This window comes from Ornithorhynchus anatinus, chromosome 16 (genome assembly GCF_004115215.2).
Source record: "Ornithorhynchus anatinus isolate Pmale09 chromosome 16, mOrnAna1.pri.v4, whole genome shotgun sequence".
Classification (NCBI taxonomy): Eukaryota; Metazoa; Chordata; class Mammalia; order Monotremata; family Ornithorhynchidae; genus Ornithorhynchus; species Ornithorhynchus anatinus.
Genome location: NC_041743.1, coordinates 38,989,349 through 39,007,076, shown reverse-complemented (window position 1 = coordinate 39,007,076; position 17,728 = coordinate 38,989,349). Strand labels below are relative to the sequence as shown.

Genomic DNA, 17,728 nt, shown 5'->3' with positions numbered 1-17,728 from the left:
ACCACCCCAACCACTGTTTCGGACACAAGCCCATTGACTTGACCTCATCTAGCTGACTTGCCAACAGTTTGCTCTGCTCTCCTCATCGGATGTAGTCCCGCCTCCTCCGAACCCACCTAAAAGGCCAAGCGTGTTGATTCTCACCCAGCTCCCGGGTCCAGACCTCCCTCTCCCCGCCAGGACAGATTAATAGCGGCTCTAGAAGGGGCCCACATTTGGGGCTCAGGGTGGAGGCTATCGTTTGGGACATTTCCAAAATGTCTACAGAGGAAACTCGAGAGAGGTCAAGGCGGAACCTCTCTCGGACAGTGCAAAATGGGCGCGTGAGTCCTGTCCAGGGGCGGAGGTCGCGACACTAAGGGAAACCACCGGTAAAGACTCGACTCGATAGAAAACTAGGCGGCCACGTTTTGATCAGGGTCGAGCCACGGTTGACATCCTGTGGACGGAGCGCGGGGGCCGGGGGGGACCCCATCACAGTTCATCCATCATAGCCAGTAAATCATCCCCTTTGCTCGTGCTCTCGCTCGGTCGATCCGTCATCTCAAACTCTCCCATGATTCGAGCCAACTCTTCGTTTCTTAGCTGGTCCTGTGGGGGGAAGAAAAAGAGAAGAAAGCTCTGAATCAAGTGGGAGGTGTCACGGAGCGGGCTTGGGGGAGGCCTAGCTCCCGCTGATTCAGTGGGTTCTACGTCAGGATGCTCCCTGGTATAAACCCCAGTTCCCTCCCCAATCTTTTGTACCTCTCTCTGCCCACGAACTCATATTGGGCAGGGGACGTATCTGCTAATTCTGTTATATTATACTCTCCCAAGCGTTTAGTACAGTGCTCTGCACAGAGTGAGTGCTCAATAAATACCTCTGATTGATGGATTGGTCTGTTAATAATAATGTTGGTATTTGTTAAGCGCTGACTACGTGCAGAGCACCGTTCTAAGCGCTGGGGTAGATAAAGGGTCACCAGGTTGTCCCACGTGAGGCTCACGGTCTTAATCCCCATTTTACAGATGAGGAAACTGAGGCACAGAGAAGCGAAGTGACTTGCCCACAGTCACACAGCTGACAAGTGGCAGAGCCGGCATTCGAAGCCGTGACCTCTGACTCCCAAGCCCGGGCTCTTTCCACTGAGCCGCGCCGCTTCTCACATTCTCTTATTCCCAGTCTGAGGGCCCTGCAGTTCCACTGGCTCCAGTCCAGGTGCTCAATATGCTAAACAATGAAAACTAACCAATCAATCATTGGTATTTATTGAGTGCTTTCTGAGTGCAGAGCACTGTACTAAATGCTTGGGAGAGTACAGTATAATAGAGTTGATAGGCATTTTCCCTGCCCGCCAGGAGCTACCAGTCTGACCCCTCGTGTTCTCTTTCCCAGCCCCTAGTTTGGTGCTCTGAACACAGGAAGTGCTCAATAAATGAAGAAGCAGCGTGGCTCAGTGGAAAGAGCCCGGGCTTTGGAGTCAGAGGTCATGGGTTCGAATCCCGGCTCGGCCACTTGTCAGCTGTGCGACTTTGGGCTAGTCACTTAACTTCTCGGTGCCTCAGTTACCTCATCTGTAAAATGGGGATTAAAACTGCGAGCCCCACGTGGGACAACCTGATTCCCCCGTGTCTACCCCAGCGCTTGGAACGGTGCTCGGCACATAGTAAGCGCTTAACAAATACCAACATCGTTATTATTATTATTATTATAAATGCTGACAAACACATGAATGAAAACGTCTGAGCCAAACTCCCATCACTGCCTTATAGGTACCTGCGTTGCTTGGATGTTGATAACTTTGTACGATAATTCTTCGGGTCTGGTCAATGCCGCTTGCCTGGATTGGGAGGTAAAACACAAATCCGCAGTTAAAAAAAAAAAAAAAATCTCTAGATTTAACACGAGGAGATAAACCGTAGCTCTTGATGTCATTTAAAACTCTAGCGACAGGCTTAAATCTACTTTCGTTCCTTTTATTTCCTGCTAATTTTTCATCACATAATCGATCCTTGCATTCAACAGCACTTCGTGTATAACTACAGTGTGTCAGGGGAACCGTCTAGTTCTTGATTTCGGAGGGAGCAGAGGGTTCGTGCAGAATGGAACACGGTAACCACGTGAAGAGCGGGTCGAATAATTGGGGTTATCACGAATTTCTTCTCCTCAGGTCATACTTTCCGCTCCTGTGACAATTATGCAGTCACGCACTCGCACATATCAACTTACACGCACCCTGCTATTTAAGAACCTCCCTATCTACCTCCCCGATCTTCCTCCCTCTGCTTCTCCCTGTAAACCTGTCCATCTCTCGGTCTGTCCTGTTCCGTCAGTCTGTGAGATCCTTGAGGGCAGAGATTATGTCTTCCAATTCTATTGCGCTCCTCCCGAGGGTTTAGTACAGTGCTCTGCACACAGTAGGTGCTCGATAAATACTACCGACTGGCTGACGGGGAGAGTGGGAGTAAAACGTACTCTTCTTCCTCGTCGGTGGTAAACAGATTTATTCGGAATCCAGCCTCCGGCCCGCTGGACTGCTTCATCTCCAATCCTCCCATCAGCCTGGCTAACAAATTCAGTTCTTCCTTGGCCAGAGGGTTTGGGGCAGCGTTCTCCTATTGAAGAAAGAGTGGTTTTACTAGCCACACATCGGTGCTCGCAGTTCCTGGCTACTGCCAGAGCTCGTGAGGACGTAGATTTAGGATATTTTCAGCAAGGAAAGATAAGGGTAGCCGCAGGGCCTTGTAGGTAAGAGCAGAGGCCTAGGAGTCAGAAGGACCTGAGTTCTAATCTCAGCTCTGCCACTTGACTGCTGTGTGAGCTGGGGCAAGTCACTTCACTTCCCTGTGCCTGTTACCTCAGGGGTAAAATGGGGGTTAAGACCGTGAGCCCTGTACAGGACAGGGAGTGTGTCCAACCTGATTAACTTGTCTCTGTCTGTTGCCGAATTGTACATTCCAAGCGCTTAGTACAGTGCTCTGCACAGAGTAAGCACTCATTAAATACTATTGAATGAATGAATGAACTTGTATCTATGCTAGCGCTCAGTATTATGCCTGGCAAACATACATTACATTATATCTATACATACATATATATATATATATATAAATAAGTAGTTTAAATTAAAATGCAACAGAATGGATGTCACGATCACTAGAAATCTGGAAACACCTTCCAACTGCCTCCAGAAGCAAATTCCTGGCCTTCTAAGAGGACGGTCCCAGCCAAAGGAAGGACTCCATCAAAATGGAAATCCAGATTTTAATGAGTTTAAATGTATTCAGTATAGGGGACGCCAGGAGCTGGAACGAAGCCCCCAGGGATCGGCGTCCTGATTTCTAAGGCAGGCAAGGCAGCTCTTCCTTCCTTGGGAAAAGACGGTCAACAAGGGAGCAGCTTGTTGGCCCCGGACCCAGTAGGCCCTGGGTCGATCTCCACTCATTCGGTGGGTTCCCCGTAAGAGACTGGAGTCAGGGAGAACGACGATCCTCCATCCCCTAACTCTCCTCCCAGTCCACCGCCTAGCTGACTATTAGGATTCCCAGAATGAGAATCTTGGCTTGGAACTCAGGAAGCAGCGTGGCCTAGCGGCTACGGCACGGGCCTGGGAGTCTGAAGTAACTGGGTTCTAATCCTGGCTCCGCCACTTGTCTGCTAGGTCACCTCGGGCAAGTCCTTTCACTTCTCTGGGCCTCAGTTCCTTCATCAGTTAAATGGGGATGAAGACCGCGAGCCCCATGTGGGATGAGGTGCGTGTCCAATCTGATTGGCTTGTAACTACCCCAGCACTTAGTACAGTGCCTGGCACACAGTAGGGCCTTAATAAAAGTCATTAACACAAAAAACAAAACCAAACACATCGTGGAGTGCTGAACCATAAAAAACCAAAAAAACACAAAGAGAGTCTCCATAAAAGAAGAGAAGCAGCATGGCCTAGTGGAATGAACGTGGGACTGGGAGTCAGAGGACCTAGGTTCTAATCTCGGCTCCACCATTTGTCTGCTGCGTGACCTTGGGCAAGTCACTTCACTTCTCTGTGCCTCAGTTAACTCATCTGAAAAATGAGGATTTAATCCTCCCCCCTCCAATTTAGACTGTGAGTCCCAGGTGGGAAAGGGACTGTATCCAAACTGACTACCTTAAATCTACTCCAGGGTTTGGAACAGTGTTTGACCCATAGTAAGCACTTAACGACAAATACAAATACCATAATCCCCGCTACCCTCTCGAGGACTGGAACGCAGCAGCAGCTAGGCGAGTCCAATTCTGTTGGCTGCACGAGGCCACTTCCCAAGCTCTGTTGTGTATCCTTACTTAATTAGTGCAGCCAAACCGAGCCCTAAATGACCTCATTCAGATTTCTCTGCATGCGAAATGCAGAGCCGGCTCTAAAACCCGTGCCAGAGAACCTGGGTTCTAATCCCGGCTCTGCCCCTTGCCTTCTGCGTGACCCTGGGCAAGTCACTGAACTTCTCTGTGTTTCGGTTTCCTCATCTTGTGTCCCTCCCACTTAGACTGTGAGCCCCACGCGGGACAGGGCCCGTATTTGACCAGATTATCCTATATCTTCCTCACTGCTTAGTATGGTGCTGGGCACCTAGTAAGTGCTTAACAAATATTACAATTATTATTATTTGAGCCTCAGATAGAGATGAGATGCTCTTTCATCTCATAAAGATCTGCTCCTGAACCTTTCCCCCTTCCCCCACCTCAATTTTTCTTTCTTTCTTTTTTTTTTAAGGTATTTGTTAAGTCCTCACTATATGTCAGGCACCGTTCTAAGCGTAATTGCAGCTGGTTGCATTCCCAGAGGCCAGGAAGATAGAAAACGAAATCTCCACCCAATAGCTCCCGAATGCAGAGGCTCTCTGACCTTGGCGTGTGATGCTAAACTCTTTGATGTTCCAGACATGTGCGTTTCCACTGGTCGACTCGCACTGTACCTGGAAATGTTGGGGAAAAACAAAACACCTAATGCGTTACCCAACAAAGACTAAGCTAAGCAGCATGCTGACTTCTCTCCTGTCGAAACACTGGGTGGTTGGCCTGGCAGGGGGAGAGGGGGGATGCGTAAATTTGGGAAAGGTGCTGGGAATCCAAAAATAGGAGAAAGTGGGCGTCAAGGACTCTGTGCTCTCACTGCCCCCCGCAAGCAACGGACTCCGTGGAAGAAGCCGTCAGGAAGGAACTCCTCGTACGATTTCTCAAGTGTTTCCTGGATGGAGCGCTACGTGATAATTACCCACAATTGAGAAAAATGCCTAGTGCCTTAAGATTGTCAGCTCTTTGTCGCCTGCTTGCCAAGTGCGAGAACGGCGTCGTGGGGCTATTTCTATCTTGACGTTGACCTGCGGTAACAGCTTCTAGTTTCAGTTCCTCTCTGGCTTTTGAAAATGTCAGAACTCTGTGTACCTTTTGAAGCAGTTACCGTCCCTTCGGGAGATGTTTTCACTACTGACCTCAAGCAAGTTTTTAATCAAAGGACCTGACTTGATATTCACCCCCACCCTCAGCCCCACAGCTCTTCTATACATTAACTGTGATTTATTTTAATGTCGGTCTCTCCCTGTTAAATTAGACTGGTGGGCGTGAATGAATGAATGAATGACCGCCTGCCAAATTCTGCTGCGTTTTAATCTCTCAAACGTTTAATGCAATGCTTTGCACACAGGAAATGCCCAATGAATACCATCGACTGATTGCACCGTACTTTCCCAGGCATTAAGTACAGGGCTCTGCACGCGGTAAGCGCTCGATAAATGCTACTGATTGATCGAGGGATGAAATTCTTTCAGGAAATGGGAAATTTACTTACATGTTCGTCCCTAGTTTGAGGACCCGATCTCCATAAAGATCAAAAGAGCCTTCTCTCTGGGCGCTGACATAATTTCCACCATGAGTGAATTCGACCCTCTTGATTTCTTCTCCTTTGCTATTAAACGTTCTACAACACAATGAGACCTCTTTATTCTAAGATGCCAAGGAGCCCCCTTGCACAATGAAAGGAATAAAGCAGTCCTTTCTATGTCACGGAAGAAGGCCGGCTTCAGGGTGCCTGAACGAACTTGTGACAACCTCATCTGGGCAGCGTGGTTTAGTTGAGAGAGAAGGGTAGGGAAGTCAGAGGACCTGGGTTCTAGGCCTGGCCTTAACACACTTGTCCTCAGGCAAGTCATTTCAATCCTCGGCGCCTCGGTTTCCTCATTTGCAAAAATGGAGATAGCCTCTTTCTATCTCCCAGGGATGGTATAAAGTACAGCTGGGCGGATTCCCATCTTCTTTGGTGCAGGGATTAATGGGGGGAACAAGGGTGCCATTTGGCTCGTAGCTGAGGAGCTTGGACGAGCAGGAGGTTGAGGGGAAGGAAGAGTCTGGAGCAGCAGCAGGCCTGACGGTCGTAGCCATGGGGAAAGGGTCAGAGGAGAGGGTGAGAAGCCGTGTGGCCCAATAGGTAGAACATGAGCCCGGGAGTCAGAAGGACCTGGGTTCTAATCCCTGCTCTGCCACTTGTCCGCTGTGTGACCTTGGGCAAGTCATTCACTTCTCCATGCCCACACTTAACCCATCTGGAAAATGGGGAATAAGACTGTGAGCCTCACGTGGGACATGGACGGGGTTCAACCTTGCCTATCAAATGCCAGAAAAACAACAACAACTCAGTTCACACTTAGGCCCGTTTGGAATGTTCACTGTTAGGGAATGTTTTGAATTGGTTTTTGTTAAGTGCTAGAAAGTTTACTAGCTAGTAAGCTAGTACCAGGCACTGTTCTAAGTCCTGGGGTAGATACCGGCTAATCACGGTGGACACAGTCCATGTCCCACATGGGGCTCACCGTCTTAATCTCCATTTCAGGATTAACTCGTACCTACCCTCAGTGGTCAGAACAGAATCTGACACATAGTAAGTGCTTAACAAATACCATGAAACAAAACAAAAGAGGGATGAGGGGCAGAGGAGGAAGGGAGAGGGTCGGAGGAGGGCATGGAGAACCACAGGTTCACAGATCCTGGGTTCTCGGCGTCGAAGAACTTCGGGATCGAGAGAAGGGCGTCGTTCCCATTTACCTGATGAGTCCGGGGACTTTGGTTCCCCACGGAACAGGGCCGGTTATTGGCAGCACAAAACGGCCGTTGGAATTTTGTACTTTATCCTTTAGAAAGATTGATACCTGCAGCGGAAAAACACAGTAGAGTACGGATTATCTCTGGTGTCGGAGCCAAAAGGAGCACGGAAAATTCTAACCTTTTGATGCCACATCCGAAGAGAGCAAGGGCTCGGAGGCTTTCAACTGCCACCGGCATGTCTCAACCGGGCCGAGTAAGGGGGATTATGAAAACGTTCGGAAAAAGCCTGCTGAGTTAATCACTTTAACGCCACCCTCGTCCCAAAGACCAAAAACATACACTTAGTTCACAGGCTCTGTATGGGACGAGGGCTTGTGTCTTATCTGACTGTTTTATACCGACACTGTATCTAGACTCTAGACTGTACGATGGTTGCGGGTTGTGAACGTGTTTACCAACTCTACTGCGTGGTACTCTCCCAAGTGCTTACCACTGTGTTCTGTACACAGTTAGGTGTTCAATAAGTAGCACCGACAGACCGATCTTCCTCCAGCACAGTGCTCTGGTGCATGGTAAGCATTTAATAAATATCATAATTACAAAAGAACGATCTAACCACTAATAATTCTTTCTGCATTTAGGAAGGAGTTTAGCCAGTAACCTCTCTGAAGTTATCTTCGAAATGGCAGTACGTCCACCCACAGTCTTCCAACAAGCAGTCTCAGAAAGTCCCATTTTTTTGTTAAGTGCTTACTACGTCCAGACATCATAGTAATCAGGATGGACACAGTCCAGGTCCCACTTGGGACACACAACCTTAATCCCCATTTGACAGATGAGGTAACTGAGGCACAGTGAAGTGACTCTCCCAGGGTCACACGGCAGACAAGTGGCGGAGCTGGGATCAGAAGCCAGGTCCTTCTGACTCCCAGGCCCACGCTCCATCCATTAGGCCATGCTGCTTCTCTAGGCCACTCTCTTATACGGTACTCTCCCAAGCGCTTAGTTCAGAGCTCTGCACACACTAAGTGCTCAGTAAATACCATTGACTGATCGACTGATTGATCGTATCCTAGGCAGCTGGGCCTCTTCCCCGCTTCCTTGCTCCCGGAGCCATTCGGGCTAGGCTCTAGGCTTGCCGCTGTTCCCGAGGCCTCAGACTTACCCGAATATGCAGGTCCTGAAAGAAGATGAGCAGCGTCTGACGGATCAGCTGAAATTCTCCAGCAGAGAGACTACCGTACATCTGCAAAAGAAGGACGGGAGGCCAGATTTCCCCGGGAGCTTTCAACAAAGGGCTTACCCTACACAGTCCCCAGCCACTTTTAAAAAAAAATTGTACTTGTTAAGCACCTGCTACGTAACAGGCATTGTACTAAACTCTGGGGCAGACATTAAGGTTGGACATAGTCCCTATCCCACCTAGGGCTCACAGACTCAATTGAAGGGAGGATTTAATATCCATTTTTACAGATGAGGTAACCGAGGCACAGAGAAGGAAAGTGACTTCTCCAAGAGGCCTTCCTTAACTAAGCTCTCCTTTCCTCTTCTCCCACTCCCTCCTGCTTTGCCCTGACTTGTTCCCTTTATTCATCCCCCCTCCCAGCCCCACGGCACCTATATCCATATCCGTAATTTATGTCTTCATATTAATGTCCGTCTCCTCCTCTAGACTGTAAGCTTGTTGTGGGCAGGGAATACGTCTGTTTATTGGTACGCTGTACTCACCCAGACTTTTAGTATAGTGCTCTGCACACAGTAAGTGCTCAATAAATATGTTTGAACGAATGAATGCACTCACCCTCGGTCACGCAGCAGGCAAGCGGGAGAGCCCGGCTTTGAGCCCAGGTCCTCTGACTCCCTAAACCATACGCCTCCCCACTTCCTTTTACTGACACAAACATTGGCCAGGCTCTGGGAAAATGGTCCTTGATGCCCACAGCCACAACACAGCAAGGGTCCCCAAATCCTAACTTTCCCCCAATTAACTTTTTTTTTAGTGGCATTTGTTGAGCGCTTACTGTGTTCAAAGCGCTGTACTAAGTGCAAAGACGGATACAAGATGATCAGCGTGGACATCGTCCCTGTTCCTCATGGGGCTCTCAGTCTTAATCCCCATTTTACAGGTGAGGAAACTGAGGCACAGAAAAATGAAGTGACTTGCCCAAGATTGCCTTGTAGGCAAATGGTGGACCCGGGATTAGAACGCAGGTCCTCCTCCCAGGCCCGTGCTCTTTCCGCGAGGCCCCGCTGCTTCTCAACTTGATTCTCCTCCGCTCCTGAGAATTAGCGGGGAGATTGGCAGCCTTTCCTTTACTTCCTCAAGTCACGTGGTCCATACACAAAAACGAGAAGGAGCAGGGCCACGGGTCCTTACGTCGATCAGTTGCCGGAAGGTCTCGTCCACTTGGTTCAGGACGGTGGGGGAATCCCGGATGAATCCCTTGACGGCGTCCAAGTGATTGAAGGTGACCAGCAATATGTCCTTGGGCCGGGGACACAGCAAGACTTGGTATTTGAAAGCCATGGTCATCAGGTCATACAGCTGCACTCCCACAGGACACCAAAAAGAGGCAAAGACAGAGCAGAGGTTAAAGCCACCTTGCTTCCGTCACGGAGAATCAAAGCCTGGCGACTGGCCCGACGCCCAAGAAGGCCACAGAACACGGAGTGTGGGAGGAAGCCCGGAAATCATATGCTTTCTTACCCGAAAGCAGCAAATATCTGTCTGGAGAACACGACATCCCCACAGGCCATTTTTATGCCTTTAAAAATGACTCTCCGCCAAACCGCCCACCAAACACAGAATCGGACCATTCTCAACGCACTCCTGAAAATTCGGTGTTTCCACGTGACCGGGCAGAAGCGAGCGGGTTTAACTTTGTTTTCCTTTTCGAGTTTTTTCCAGATGCCCTCCTTCCTGCAATGCGGCGGTTCCCCAGTGAGGTCAGATTTGGAAAGAATGAGCCGGCGCTTTGTTATATACCCAGAGGCTCCATGAAAACCAGCTGCCCATTCAGGCAGACCCCGGGAAGGTGGGGGCGGGGGGCGGCGGGATGACGACTGGGGGTGGGGGAGGAAGCGCAATGCTGAAACGGGGGCCCCCCCCCCGATTAGCTTTCTGCTTACCTTATCCATGCTGGCCTGGTTTAGCCTCATAATGGAAGCGTGAGCCAGGCGGTCATAGATGGTTCTCAGCGCTTTCTTGGAGTACAGCTCTTGGGGCTTGAAGAGTTCCTCCATAAATTTTTTATTGAACATAGTTGTGATGATATCATTCATCACTGCGAAGACAAAAACAGGATCCGGCTGAATGGCCAGCCCCAGGAACTCCATTCAGAACGCTCTCTCTCCTCCCTCCCTCTGAGGATGGAAGGCCTGGGGGGGCCCGGCTCTGGGTTGTGGTTGTGCTGTGTAGGGGCGGCTTCCGGTAGAGATCTGAAGCCTTCACCGTTGTCGAAAATGTGGGTAAAGATGTCTTTTATGGCCAACTCGGGGTGGACCTGAGGGGAGGGTGTTGCTTTTTCCCTCTCTCTGAATGAGCACCACTGTCGTTCGGCTTTCCTTGTTCCGAATGATTAAAGGCCAGCTCTCCGCAGAGGGTGAGGTGCCATGTTCTCAGGGGAGGGCCTACGCCCGCAGTTATTCATAGGCCCTGAGGAATTTCAGGGACCCAGACACCAGATCGCAATTGAGTAAATTTTTTTTCTTTTTTTGTTTTTCACATGGTATTTCTTAAAGCGCACACTATGTGCCAGGCACTGTATTGAGCCTCAGGGTAAGCACCAGATGATCACGTTGGACACGGTCCACGCCCCACATGGGGCTCACAGTCCGACAAACTGGCAGCTGCCACCTTATCGCCTCGGCTGAATTCTCCCCCGACCAAGATTCCCGTCTTTAAAATGCCTCTTTCCACCCTCTTCGTAATGCCACCTAAATCCACCCAGCCCTCCCCGGCTTAGAATTTGTTCCTTTCGAGTTTTCCAATATCCGTTGGCTTTAGCGTCTACGCACACAGACGGCTTCCTCCTTACCTAAACGTTGGACGGAAATAATAAAAAAAACAAGCAAATGCCTGGTTGGGAACCAAACCTGACCTCAGCATTTCTCCTCCTACTTCAGATGATGTAAAGAAGTCCTAGTGGGAAAGATTCAGGCAGAACGCCTCACGTTAGTTGTGTCAAAAGAAAATGCCCAGAAGCTCTCTTAATACGCTACTCTTTACAAGGATGCTAGAAAGCATAATGAATTCATCTGAAAAAGTTCAAAGTTGCTTCCTTTGATCCTTCTGAATAATTGGCAGCCAACCTTATGTTATCTTTCATTCCTCTTGGGTCTGAATCTGTAGCGAGGACTCAGGGAAATAGCCCGGATCCAAGCTCAAAGCAATCCAACGGGAGGAAACGGATTCCTGAGGTGACGTTAACTTCTGGCAAAGGAAAAAACGAAGATCTCTGCTCCGGGGAAAGTACGCTCCATGCTCTGGGTTTTAAGCCAAAGGGGATGTCAGAGTGAGCACTGGCCAGTGAGCACAAATGACCAGAAGTAGTAATAGTATTTATTAAACTGTGCAGAGCACTGCATTGAGTGCTGGGAGAGAATACGCAGGTGGGAATTAAACACCGTATATAAAGGACGTACTCCATGAGGGGAGAAGGCAGCCGACACAGAGCGGAAGAGAGAAAATGGTTGATGCTTTTCTGTTCTGCTCTTAGCACTCAAGTTCCCCAGTGCGCCACTTCAGCTAAAGTTTGGACACTAATTTGGCTTTCTCATTTCAGAGCTGCAAAATTAACATTTTTCCATCTCCCTCATTGCTCCCCAGCCCTTATGCCGTTATCTAGTCAAAGTCTGATGGGCCCAGTTTGTCTCATTCACTGGCCCTAAATGACAAGTCCCCCGATTTTTTTTTTATTGGTATTTGTCAAGCGCTTACTATGTACCAGGCACTGTTCTAAGTACTGGGGTAGACACAAGCTAATGAGGTTGGATACAGTCCCTGTCCCACACGGGGCTCCCAATCTTAATCCCCATTTTACAGATGAGGTAACTGCTTCTCTATTTAAAGGTTATTCAATATTCCAGGGGTATTCAGTCTACGAGAGCTCTGCTTGGCCGAAGCAAAGGCATTCCCGGGAAGCAGCGGAGTACTGTGACCCAAACGCTACAGAGAAAGAAATGGAGACAGAGGTGGAAAGTGACTTGCCCAGGAAGGCTGCTCTACATCCAAAACTCCAATCTCGGTCCCTGGAAGAAACCGACTTTCCAGGTCTGAGATTCGATTCCGAGGCCACCTGACTTCCCACATGTGAAACGTGTTTTTTTTAAAAAAAATCCACCGATGCAAATATGCCTAAAAAAGGCCCATCCTATTTGCAGTTCAAATCTTGGAATAATGCTAAGAGACAGTAGAACTCCCAATCACTTAATCAACGGTATTTATTGAGTACTTACTACGTGCAGAGCACGATACTAAGCGCTTGGGACAGTACAATACAACGGAATTAGTGGAAACGTTCCCTGACCGTTACGAGCTTATAGTTTAGAGACGAGCTTATCAATCAGTCAGTGGTATTTACTGAACGCTCGGTTTGTGCAGAACACCGTATTAACCACTTGGGAGAGCACAGTCGAGTTGGTGGACACCACTCAATGATATTTCAGTGGGGCTGCTTCTGAGGCTAGCTATCGTTTTGGACTAGACTTCAGTGTGAAAATTCGGAAGTGGTTGTTGAAAATGGTGCGAATCCATTACTTCGGTAATGGCTACCGTTACCTGTAGACTTCGGTCCTTGTGAGCAGGGATCTTGTCTGTCAACTCTACTGTACTGTATTCATTCATTCAATTGTATTTATTGACCGCTTACTGTGTGCAGAGCACTGTACTAAGCGCTTGGAAAGTACAATTCAACAACAGAGACAATTCCTGCCCAACGACGGGCTTACACTCTCTTCCCCGAGAGCTTAAAACAGCGTTCGGCATCTGGTAAGCGTTCAATAAATACCACTGACTGATTGATTTCACTATAGCAGTCGAAGCAGAACTACCGGAGGAGCGTGGGCCTTTGGGCGGAGATCTACTGCAGGCGGCTTAGTCCAGTGCTCTGCACACAGTAAGCACTCAGTAAATACTATCGATGAATTGATTGATTGTAGCTTAAAGGAACCATACCTCGTCTTCTATCCATATCTGTCCATTCATCTACACGGAGCATATGAAACAAAAACACCAGTTCAAGAAACAAGAACCTTATTTTCAGGGAGGTTTTTTTTTTTTTTAAATCCATCCAACTGTTGGGCTTTTTTTATTTTGGTTACTATTTGATACCTAACAATCAATCAATCACTGGTATATATTGAGTGCCTACTGTATGCAGAGCACTGTATTAAGTGTTTGGGAAAGTACAGTAGAACTGGAATACATGATCCCTGCTCACAAGGATCTTACTCTAAAGGGAGAGTCAGCAGACCCAAATTATTTACAAATAGTGGGTGCAGGAGGGAGGGAGAACAAGGATATAATTGGTAAATCAAGAGAATGACAGGAGGACATTGATGGCTAAATATTGACTGTATCAACACATGCTACCAGTGTACATATTGACAAGTACATAAGAGCAGAGGATGAGTATACTTTCATAATTCTACGGAGATTGTTGGGAGTGATAGGATTTGGGATGGTGGGGTTAATTGGGGAAGGCTTCTTATAGGATTTCAGGAGGGTTTTGAAGATAGCAAGACCTGTGGTTTGGTACAATACTAATTGGGGTATTTGTTAAGCGCTTACTGTGTGCAAGACACTTGCTAAGCGCTGGGGTGGATAGAAGGAAAGGGGGTTGGACACAGTCTCTGTCCCACATGGAGGTCCCAGCCTCCACCAAGGGGGAGAGAATTCCTGGCAGGGAAAAGGTGTAGGCAAGAGACAGCTGTAGAAGGTGAGGTTGGGAGGAGCTAAAAGGGCGAGGTGGGGATAGGAAACTTCCGATGGAGTCCGTCTCTCAGCACCATTTGAAGAACAACAGCCAGCAGGGATCGTGGACTCTATTCAACAGGGCGACACTTTAAAGTTGACCCGCTCTCCCAAACACCAATCACATTAATGCTTAAAAATTGGAAATAATTTCATATCTAGACTGTATGAACCTTGTGGGGAGGGATTCTGTCTATCAGCTCTGCTGTATTGTACTCTCCCAAGTGTTTGGTACAGAGCTCTATACACATGAAGGGCTCAATAAATACCACTGATGGATTAATTGACTACCTCCCCCCAAAAAGGAACGGGAATAGAAATAGGTGGAGTTTCCCTGTAGCGCTGGCCACATCTCTCCAGTCCTTCAGGTTGTGATTCATGGAACCATTAATTCACATTTTACATTTGTGATTTAGTTTATGCTTCGAATGGTCCAGAAAACCTACCAGCTCAGGAATACATGCCTCTTAATCATTAAATTCAAATAATCAAAAATAACTCTTATAGAATCTTTTCCTAGATCACCTTGCAATGTAAAAAGAAATCACAGAAGAATAAGTAAAGACGAACAGGAGGGTTGTAGAAACTATATTATCTCTAAATAGAGTCTCCTCAGTTGCATAAGATAATGAGGATTTACCTCCAGGACACAGTTCGAGCTACCCATATCTTGCCATTTCGCTTGAAACCCGAACAACGATAACAGCAGCCAAAAAAAATCCCAAAACCAGTACTAAAATCGACTCTCCTCTATTCAAAGAGGTGTCTTTTTTCCCAAGGGAAAGTTAGAAGGAGACTTTTCCCTAGCAAGCTCTTCAAATGAGCTGTAGTCAATGAGGACTTCTTCAACTTTCGGGAAGACGGGCTCAGATAAAATCCGCCAAGCCAAAGAAACTCCCGGTTTGAAATTTCTCGTAAGGGAGAGTTTTACCCCTCCTCCCTTTAAAAAGTTTGGCCTTGTCCGGAGGGTGGCCTACCAAAAGGTGAAAAGTGGTTAGTTGTCAGGTAATGAAGGAATCCAAACCAACTGGGACTGAAGATGATCTCCAGCAGAAGTCTCTGTGGAGCCGTCTGTCTGAGGCCCAGAGAGTGTGTAATACAGTGTTCTGCACACAGTAAACTCTCATTCATTCATTCATTCATTCATTCATTCAATTGTATTTATTGAGCACTTACTATGTGCAGGACACTGTGCTGTTTGGGAAAGTACAATACAGCAATAAAGACAATCCCTGCCCACAATGAGCTCACAGTCTAGAGCGGGGGAGACAGGCATCAATACAAGTAAACAGACATCAATATAAATAATTAAAATGACAGATATATACCTAAGCGCTGTGGGGAGGGGATGGGGGAGAAGAGCAAAGGGAGCAAGTCACGGTGTTGCAGAAGGGAGTGGGAGATGAGGAAAAATGGGACTTTTAGTATGGGCCTCTCAAAAAGCAGCAATGATGAGGATGATGATGGGAATCAGGATTGGCTCCTTCAAAGAGGGCTGTCACTGTTTCGGTCTCCACATCACATTTGGTATCTCAGCTCTTCGTAAGCCCTGGCTAAACCAAGAATTGGGGCTTTCTCTGGGTTATTCTATTTTTTTTGTTCCCCTACTGATGGCGCTCCAAACGTCCACAGCAATTCCTGCCTGGGGATGGCCAGCCCAAACCATGCTGCCCTTTGCATGTTAGGGCAGCAAAGGGGTTCAGGTGACCTTTGGCACCCTTTAATCAATCAAACACATCTATTGAGCTCTTACTGTGTGCAGAGCACCATACTAAGTGCTTGGGAGAGTACAACATCACAATAAATGGACACATTCCCTACCCACAGTGAGCTAAATGGGGGATGGCAGGGGTGAGGGAAGGCCTGACTGTCTGAGGGGACTAGGCTGTAAGTTCGTTATGGGAAGGGAACGTGCCTCCTAACTCCGTTAGATTGTTCTTTCCCAACCGCTTAGTTCAGAGCTCGCGCACAGTAAGCGCTCCATTATTGGTATTGACGTCTGTCTTCCCACCTCAGACTGTCAGCTTGCTGCAGGCCGGGAATGTGTCCATTTATTGTTGCACTGTCCTCTCCCAAGCGCTTAATACAGCGCTCTGCATACAGTAAGCGCTCCATTAATTGATGTATTCATTGATTGATTGATTGTATTGATTGATTGATGTCTGTCTCCCCCACCCCCAGACTGTCACCTCGTTGCGGGCCGGGACTGTCTGTTTCTTGTTGCACTGTCCTCTCCCAAATGCTTAGTACGGTGCTCTGCACACCATAAGCGCTCCATCGATTGACGTATTGATCGATTTCATTGATTGATCGATGTATCAATCTCTCCCACCCCTGGCTGCAAGCAGGGAATGTGTCTGTTTATTGTCGCACTGTCCTCTCCCAAATGCTTAGTACAGTGCTCTGCACACCATAAGCGCTCCATCGACTGATGTACTGATCGATCGCCTTGACTGACCGATGTATTGACGTCTGTCTCCCCCACCCCCAGGCTGCGGGCAGGGAATGTGTCTGTTTACTGTGGCACTGTCCTCTCCCAAGCGCTTGGTACAGTGCTGCGCACAGAGTAAGCGCTCCAGAAATAGGACCGAACGACTGAGTGAATAAACGGGCTGGACCGCTTGATTGCCGGGGCCCGCTGGCTCACCTTTGCGGGCTTTGTCGGCGGGGATGTTCTGGGCCCGCAGCCGCTGGTCCAGGATGTACAGCATCTCCCCGCCCAGGTTGAGGAAGAGCAGCGGCAACGTCCGGACCGACATGGTGGTCGGGGCGCCGGGGTCCGGGGGTCCGGGAGGCCGGGGAGCCGGGATGCCGGGATGTTGGGATGCCGGGTTGCCGGGATACCGGGTTGCCGGGGGCCCGAGCTGGACCAGACAGCAGCCGGTTGCCAAGGCAGCGGCCCAGAGGAGCCGGAGCCAATCAACGAGCCGCTTGTTGGGAGGTCGGGGCCCTTAAAGGCGGCGGCCGAGGAACCTTCTTGGCCGACAGAAAAAGAAACAGCGCTTTTCCGCAGCCGGCGGGGAGTAGAGCGACCCCCGGCAGGCAACCAAACCACGGGTCGAGCCTGGTTTCCATGGCAACCCCCATCTTCGGGCCACTTCCTCGAAGAACTGAAGTGTTTTCTTCCTTTTTTTTTTTAAAAAATAGTATTTGTTAAGCCCTATGTACCAGGAACTCTCTGATAATAATAATGATAATAAGTTGGTATTTGTTAAGCGCTTCCTATGTGCCGAGCACTGTTCTAAGCGCTGGGGGAGATTCAGGATAAGCAGGTTGTCCCCCGTGAGGCTCACAGTCTTCATCCCCATTTTACAGATGAGGGAACTGAGGCCCCAGAGAAGTGAAGTGACTTGCCCACAGTCACACAGCTGACAAGGGGCAGAGTCGGGATTCGAACCCACGACCTCTGACTCCCAAGCCCGGGCTCTTTCCACCGAGCCACGCTGCTTCCCAAACGATAATAACGATGATGGGATTTGTTAAGCGCTTACTGTAATAATAATAATGATAATGTTGGTATTTGTTAAGCACTTACTTTGTGCACAGCACTGTTCTAAGCGCTGGGGGAGATACAGGGTCATCAGATTGTCCCTCGTGAGGCTCCCAGTCATAATCCCCATTTTACAGAGGAGGGAACTGAGGCCCAGAGAAGTGAAGTGACTTGCCCAAAGTCACACAGCTGACAAGTGGCAGAGCCGGGATTCAAA

At 48.6% G+C, this 17,728-nt stretch overlaps 1 protein-coding gene across 1 annotated transcript; it reads right to left on the bottom strand.

Annotated features, from left to right (window-relative positions):
* Window positions 1-384: 384 nt before the first annotated feature.
* On the bottom strand, window positions 385-16,881 carry OSCP1 (organic solute carrier partner 1). Its single transcript, XM_001510304.6, has 10 exons — window positions 16,669-16,881; window positions 10,178-10,332; window positions 9,426-9,593; window positions 8,214-8,294; window positions 7,049-7,152; window positions 5,799-5,927; window positions 4,857-4,926; window positions 2,456-2,595; window positions 1,757-1,820; window positions 385-591 (listed from the first exon to the last, which is right to left on the bottom strand). The coding sequence occupies exons 1-10, from the start codon at window positions 16,778-16,780 to the stop codon at window positions 475-477; spliced, it is 1,140 nt and encodes a 379-aa protein (XP_001510354.3). The 5' UTR covers window positions 16,781-16,881; the 3' UTR covers window positions 385-474.
* Window positions 16,882-17,728: the final 847 nt, after the last annotated feature.